Below are 8,103 nucleotides of genomic sequence, written 5' to 3'. Positions count from 1 at the left end.
AGGCTGGCCTCGAACTCAGAAATCCGCCTGCCTTGGCCTCCCAAGTTGTTTTTGCTTTTTTTACAATGTTTTTTTCCTTTGAGATTATAATGAACATGGTCACACCACAAGTCTGAAGTAGGACAGAAAACGAGCTCTGAAGGCTGGTTTGGTCACCTGTTATTAAAAATGGCTGACTCCTAACAATATGTACAAAAATATAAAATGTAAATAAAAAAATACAAATTTTCCTTTTAAAGTATTTTTAAGAAAACAAGCAGGGCCTGGGAAGTCCTGGTTCTTTTCCTCCCATGTTGCCAATTCATGTTTTAGTTTTGGTGGGGTGGTGGAGAGTGCATGTCATCTGTGGGTGGCACTGCCTGCTATGGTAGACAGGGCCTGCTTCTCTACTCGAAGGTGACCATGTTTAGACTCTGAGACGGGAAGTGGAGGGTGACTAGGTCACGGTGCATATGGTTAGCATTTCCTCTTGCTGTCTAGTCCTCCTCCTCAGTCTTCTGCTTCTTGGTGTCAACATCGTCATCCTCATCCTCCTCAGCTACCCGCTTGCCCATAGAAGCCTCAGTTTCCTCAGCTTTACCTCCATCCTCTTCCTCACTGTCACCTTCCTCCTCCTCTTCTTCATCTACCTCATTGTCAGCCTCCTGCTTGCCATTTTCCTCATTTTGAGCGTTCCCATTGGCAGGTGCATCTCTTCATCCTCTGCCTCCTCCACAACTTCCTTCTTCTTCAAGTCCTTGGTGATGATCTCAGAGCTGGTGTCCGCTGCCGCATCTGACGTGCTGGGGCATACTGGTGGCCAGATGCCATGAGTGAGGAATTAGTCAGTCGAGTTTGAGGACTCTGGCGAGAAAGCTGCCGGAGTCTGAGTCAGAGGAGGTGGTGGGCGGTGAAGGTGGCTGTAGGGAGCACGGAGCACGGAGCACAACCCAGGAACAATGCAAAGATGGCTTTTCAGAGCAGCCAGTGGGGGCCAGATTTTTTTTTTTTAGTAGGGTCTGATGCAGCCTAGACTGTCCTTGGTGGATTCCTGACAGGCCCCTGAGTGCTGGGTTTCATATGTGTGCCATCATGCTAAGCCCCTAAATATATTTACAGATAGAAATACATTTCTTTTAAAGATTTATTTATTTATTTTATTTATATGAGTATATATACCATTGTCTTCAGACACACCAGAAGAGGGCACAGGATCCCCATTACAGATGGTTGTGAGCCACCATGTGGTTGCTGGGAATTGAACTTAGGACCTCTGGAAGAGCAGTCAGTGCTCTTAACTGCTGAGCCATCTTTCCAGCCTGTATGTATATTTTTTTGAGACAGAGTTTTATTATGTAGCCTTGACTGGTCTAGAATTCTCTATGTAGGCCAAGCTGGCTTTGGACTCAAAGATCTGTTTACCTCTGTCTTCTAAGTACTGGTATTAAAGGTGTATATCATTATATCCAACCAAGAATGTATATTTTTAATAAAAATTAAATCTTGTGGGACACACTGTGATACACTACAGCTTCCGTAATAAGATTTTTAAAATTCTATCTTAATTTCTTTTCTTTGAGGGGGTGGCTGCGAGGTGGAGGTGGATATGAAGGGATGGGGGAGTGAGCTTGGGATGTATGTGAAAGTCAGAAAGAATCAGTAACAAGTTAAGAAAAATTAAATCTATTAGCACATAATTTTGCAGATTTCACTTCAATGAAGCACAGGCTCCCATAGGGTTAACATAGTGTTAACATATGTGCTGTATATATCTCTCAAAATCAGTAAGTTAAGCAGGCATTATCTTAGTTGATATGAAAGTCTACTGTGGACAAAACTTAGTTTTCCACAGAGGCAAACAGGCTGCTACAAATGAAGTGAGAGCCTGTAGCACAGAAGCCTGCTTGAACTGGTAGGCAAGCTTTCCTGTCCCTCTTAGTACTCCTCTCCCCCCCACCCCCCGTTCCCCATGTGCTGGGGTTACAGGTTTGCTTTGTTATGCCTCGCTTTGTTATAATCCTAACAGAAAATTCTGATCTTAACAAATAGAGTGAGTGCTGGAGAGATGGCTCAGCGGTTAAGAGCATTGGCTGCTCTGCCAGAGGTCCTGAGTTCAATTCCCAGAAACCACATGGTGGCTCACAACCATCTGTAATGGGATCTGATGCCCTCTTCTAGTGTGTGTCTGAAGATAGTGACGGTGTACTCATATAAATAAAATAAATAAATAAATCTTTAAAAAAATAAAAACCTCAAGGCATGTACTGGGTTGCTTTTCAAAAAAGCCACTTCTCATATCAACAGAGGCGATGGATGCCCCTCCACCTGAGCTGAGGATGTTCCCTTCTCAAGTTAAGTTCTCCTGAGTACATCATGGCCCAGACTTGGGTTAAACTCTTGGCACTGATATTCTGACAGCAATGCCGGATGCCACCCATCAAGTAAGGGACAAATGTGTGGCTAGACCCTTTGTCCTGCACAGCCTTCAGAACCCTGGAGGCCACTTAGATTTTCCCAGCTTCACTGAAATATCACTTCTGGCTACTGAGATGGCTGTCCATGGCGTCAAAAGAACACATGTCAAAATATGGAATGCTTCACAAATCTGCCTGACATGCCCACAGGTCCACGCCACTCTGTCATTCCAGTTGCAGTGTATGTGTTGGCAAGCAAGCACCTGAGACAGTTTTTAAAATGACACAAGGAATTGGGAATGTGGTATTTGAATGAGAACAGCCACATAGCCTCATAGATTTGAATGCTTGTCCCTCAGTTTGTTAGAGTATTTGGGAAAGATTAGGAGGTGTGGCCTAGTTGGAGAAGGTGTGTCATTGGGGGCGGGCTTTGAGGTTTCAAAAGCTTGTTTTTTTTTTTTTTAGATATTTTCTTTATTTATATTTCAAATGCAATCCTGAAAGTTCCCTATACCTTCCCCCGCCCCTGCTCCCCTACCCACCCACTCCCACTTCTTGGCCCTGGCCTTCCCCTGTGCCGGGTCATACAAAGTTTGCAAGACCAAGGGGCCTCTCTTCCCAGTGATGGCCGATTAGGCCATCTTCTGCTACATATGCAGCTAGAGACATGAGCTCAGGGGTACTGGTTAGTTCATATTGTTGTTCCAAAAGACTTGTTCTATTTCTAAGCTTTCTCCTGCTTCTGGATCAGGATGTGACTCCCCAGCTGTCCATGTCTTTGTCCCAGCATGGAGTCTGACCGCCAAAACTGTAATTCCAGCTAAATGCTTTCTTTCATAAATTACTTTGGTCATGGTAACTTTTGCTACAGCGATAGAAAGTAAGACAGAGGACGAAAAAGATGGAAAGAGAACACTCATCTTTTAAAATTAGAAAAGAGCAACTTTTCCATTTAAAAGATTTGGGGCTTGCTGGGGGTAGTGGCACATGCTTTGAGTCTCAGCATTTGGGAGGCAGAGGCAGGCAGATCTCTGTGAGTTCCAGGCCAGCTTAATCTACATAGTGAGTTCCAGGACAGCTACATAGTGAGATCCTGTTTACCAAACAACCAACCAACCAACCAACCAACCAACCAACCAAGATGGTGCTTTGGGGCTGAACTAGAGTGAGTTCTGTTTTAAGGCTGACTTTGTTAGGGAGTCCAAGGACTCGCGTGGCAGTGATTTCAGGAGAGGAACAAGCGAGGCCCTGGGGTGTGGTGGGAGGCACAACTTGGGTGTGTATGAACCTCCTCTCCATGTGAGGCTCTTTGGTGACTTGCTCTTGGTGCCCGTGGTTTGCCAATGCTCACTCCCAACATTGTAAAAAGAAAAGTCAAAAAATATTGAGCCCAAGGAGGGAAGACATAAACCAAGTAAAGAGAAGAGCGTAAAGAAAATCTGAGGAACAGAGAAAAGGTCCCACTGACACAGGCAATGCTCTGGCACTAACACTGCTCGGTGGAGCTGTTTCTCCACGGAGCTAGAGTCATAAGGAAAATGAATTGCTGACAGTGAGGAGTTATCAACGTGAAAAGTCTAAAATCTATTCAACCCAGAAGATGGGAGTTTGTTTTGTTTCAGTCTAAAATATGGTAAGATTTTAGAAGGCCAAGCTTGGTAGAACTCCCTCCATCTGGATTTACTTTGTCTCATGTTAAAAGAAACCACAAAACTTTCAAGAGGGCTCTAGAGCTGAGCCCCGGGGCAGACATACCAGAAGCAGTACAGAGAGAGCACAGCAGTCTGCTTTCAGGACGGCGGCAAGGAAGCTGTGGCATGGGGTCTCTGCGTGAGGCTGCTTTTTGATGGCTGACCAGCTTATGCCAGGCCCCTTCCTCCAGTCTAATGCCCATGCCCACAGATACTCTAGTCACCCTACCTGACACTCTGCAGGGTCTGCAGTCGCTTCCGATTTCTTTCCAGTTCTAATTTTCTCTTTTCAATTTTGGCTTCTAAGTTCGCTTCATCAGAGGCCACATTATTAAGCAGGTCTTTAGTCTTCTGAACCTGGGCCTACATTGAATAGGAAATAGTGAGATAAGGTGCCAGGGAGGGCTGTCACCTGACTCTGAGCACAGAGCTCCTTAACACTTTGTGCAAAGCAACATCACACAAACCACACAAGAAAGCAAACCAACAAAGCCCACCCTCCCTCACTGTAACTTATTAACAAACTATTTCCAGTGACAGGAGTAAAAGGAGGACACACGGACACGAGAGCACCACTCTTGTCATGAAAAGTGCATGTTTCTTCCTTGGAAGCAAGCAAACGTGGGGAGAAGAATGACAGAGATATCCTAGTAAAGACAGAGAGGCCACAGGATCTGTGTCCAGCCTGCTGGCTTAGCACTGGGCACTGGTGGGTCACTCTGCACTGTCAGCCTTCACTCGGGCTGCTCCCTGGTTACAAAATACCAACCGAGGGAGGGAGGAGTGGACACACACACACACACACATACACAGTTACATACATGGACGCACACAGTCACAGATACTCAGACACATACACAGATGGACAGACACACCGACACAGATACTCACACAAACACAAGACAGAGACACACACAGTTGGCTCAGGAGGGGACCAAACCCAAAATCCTCATGAACTAGCCTCAGCTCTGACCCTTTGTCTGCTTTGATGGACAAAGAAGGTTCCTTTTCCTTCTATGGTAAAAGCTCAACTGAAAACTAAAATAAATGGAGAAACTGATTTATTGGTAAAGTCAAGGCAGAAATGGATCTCACAGCAGCAACTAGCCATCCTGGTATGCAGCTTTATGACAAGGTCTAGGCACAATGGGACCGAAGCTCTGGGCTGTTGGCACTACAGGGGGTCAAAGACCACTGGCTACACCCACAGACACTCCTATCTTTCTAAGAGCACATTTGCTTGAAGGGCATGGTAAAAGCAAATGTGCTGGCTTCATATTCAGACTATGTGAAGCTGGCTGTTGGGCGCCCCGTGGTTCAGAGCACCAAATGAGCTACACCAGAATCGGGAGCACAACTTGGGTGTGTATGAACCTCCTCTCCATGTTGTGACTGTCTAACCCTGCATGAAGTTCTTGATGGCAAGAAAGGATTCCCCTCTGGTACTCTGCATGTATGTTACTATACTATAAAGGATTTTCTGGCTGTTTACCTACAGGTCTTTGCGTAGCCATGGGGTCCACAAAGAAATGACTTTGGAAGAGTAGACACTTGCCAAGATTCTCAGAGACAGGGCATCTTTTGAAAGTACAATTCTTGTCAGTGGATTTATGGCTTCATTGTTTTTGTATAAGTAAAACCAATCATTTCTGTGGAATTTCTGTGTATGTGCTGAGGGCTCAACCTCAAAGCTTTACACATGCCAGACAAGTAGCTACCACTGGGCTACTGCAGCTCCAGCTCAGCACACAATTCTTTGATTCTTCCTGTAGAGCCAGGCACGGTGGTGCTTGTATTTAATACTAGCATACAGAAGGCAGAGGCAGGCAGGTCTCCTGAGTTTGAGACTAAGTTGTTCTACATAGTGAGTTCCAGGCCAGCTAGAGCTACAGAGTAAGAGCTATCTTAAAAAGAAAACAACAAAACAACAGCAACAGCAACAGCAACAAACCCAAGTGGCATGAGCAAACACACATAAAAATCTTTAAAATGAAATATATATATTCATTGATTGCAAATGCATTACAAACTCTAACACAAGTGTAAATTCATTCCAGCAGGAAGGTCCTTGCTCAACAACTTTTTTTTTTTTTTTTTAGATTAAAAAAAATGATGTACATTGTATATGTGTAAGTCCATGCACATGTGTGCAGTGCCCACGGAGGCCAGAATAGAGCATCGGATACCCTGGGATGGAGTTTCAGAAGGTTGTGACCTGGCTAATGGTGCTGGGAACCAAACTGAGGTCTCCGGAAGAGCAGTATGTGCTCCAACTATGAAGCCATCTCTCCAGTACCCTTAATCAATAACCCTTGCTGACAATAAATACTTTCTGACTAAGTCACACTATACTTAGGGAATTATCTGACATTAAAGTGTTTTCTGTATTCCTCAAGGAAGAAAGATCAATGTATAGACAAGGATTTCCAGCTTCTGGAAATAACTGACCTGTACTCCGCAGTCCATCTAAGAACCCATGCAATCATTTTGCTTTTGCTTTCAGAATTATGAAACATCGGAGGTGAATATTTTTTGACAATGAAGAGTTCACAGGAACTGTCCATCAAGAAACTAACTGTGTCCCTTCGGGAGGAGCAGCTTTTAACATTCAGTGCTCAAACCGTATTTGGCCATGTTCACTTGATTCAGTAAGAATATTGGTGTGTATAAAATATGGCTATTTACACATTTTTAACTTTAGAAGCCACCCTGTAGTTACAGGACAGACGGAATATAAATATAATACAAAGCCCTTGCCTTGAATTAGGTGAGCGGAGATTGTGGTGAAGTCAAGTCACCTTCCTCCTTTTGTGTTTCCGGTTACACAGGTAACAGGAAGTCTACAACCAGGCAGGAGCACAGTATGTGGCCACTCTCATGTATTCTCAGGGTCATTGCTGTCTCCCTGTGTGTCCTAGGGACACTTCTGTAGCTGGCAGGAGCAGCAGGCAGCTGTCGTGGTTCTGGGTGTTCTTCAGTACGGAACGCTCTCCAGGCTCTCCAGCTCTCCTTGTGCTGCGTGACCTCATGTTTTGGTAAGCGTCAGCCAGCTAATTGATAGAATGCTTCTAGATTGTCTGATGGATTGATTATGCATCTCTGGCAGGAACACCACAGAAAGATTTCATCCTATAAGCTGCCATAATTTAAATTATTTAATGGTGACACTTTATTCCCTCCCTTGATTGAGGGGTGATGCTAGAACTCCACTTGCTCTCTTGCTCTTTGTAATAAGTATTGTATTGGTAGTGCCCTTGATGAATTTTTTTGATTTGAGAAGTGATTATTTGCTATTTCATTGATCTATACTATAAAAACCAACTACTGTAACTCATTTGTTTTGATGTATAAACAGCCCCTGGTTTGGTCGGGGAGCCCGTCAAGTCGGCACCATGTCTCTCCTACAGGCCTCTGGTAACCTTTGAACACCTCTCTTCCTCCTAGTACAGTAAGAAGCTGTCCTTTACCTAGCCAGCTCTGGGATGAGCCATTTTTCCTGGGTGCATGGCTCCCATTAGTAGAGAATGGCATTTAAAAGCCAAGATCCAGGTACTTGTTATACTCAGAGCTTAAGAAAGCATGATGGAGCTATGTAAATGTGGACATACATGAATAAACAAAACTTAGCCGACAGTGGAGGAGTGGGAAAAGATGGCCACTGTACTACCTGTTACAGGGTAGCTTAGAATTAAGGGTTGGGGTGTAGCTCAGTAGTAAAGTACCTGTTTAGCAGATACAAGGTTCTGAGTTCTAAACTCTTCTATATACAGAGACAGAAAGAAAGCCTGGAATTATTTAAATGCCCAGTAATGAGGAACTGGCTAAACAAAATAGGATAATACTCATCAAAATATCAAAAGAATGGCTATATTACTTTAAAACCGGTGAATTTTTGGGGGGTGGGGGTGGGGTTGTTTTGAGAAAGTATCTCTGTATAGCCCTGGCTGTCCTGGAACTGGTTTTGCAGGCCAGGCTGGCCTCGAACTCAGAGATCCACCTGTCTCTGCCTCCTGAGTCCT

General features: G+C 44.4%; 1 protein-coding gene across 3 annotated transcripts in view; it reads right to left on the bottom strand.

The window, feature by feature from the left end:
* The window catches only part of Cluap1 (clusterin associated protein 1), a 33,001-nt gene that overhangs the window by 14,145 nt on the left and 10,753 nt on the right, over nt 1–8,103 (bottom strand). For all 3 annotated transcript variants that reach the window (XM_029544232.1, XM_021209687.2, XM_021209688.2), the window contains exon 7: nt 4,314–4,447. In XM_029544232.1, the coding sequence (XP_029400092.1) occupies nt 4,314–4,447 (134 nt within the window). The remainder of the gene's footprint in view (nt 1–4,313; nt 4,448–8,103) is intronic.

This window comes from Mus pahari, chromosome 12 (assembly GCF_900095145.1).
Source record: "Mus pahari chromosome 12, PAHARI_EIJ_v1.1, whole genome shotgun sequence".
In the NCBI taxonomy this organism is placed as follows: domain Eukaryota; kingdom Metazoa; phylum Chordata; class Mammalia; order Rodentia; family Muridae; genus Mus; species Mus pahari.
This window is presented reverse-complemented; position numbering and strand designations above follow the sequence as displayed.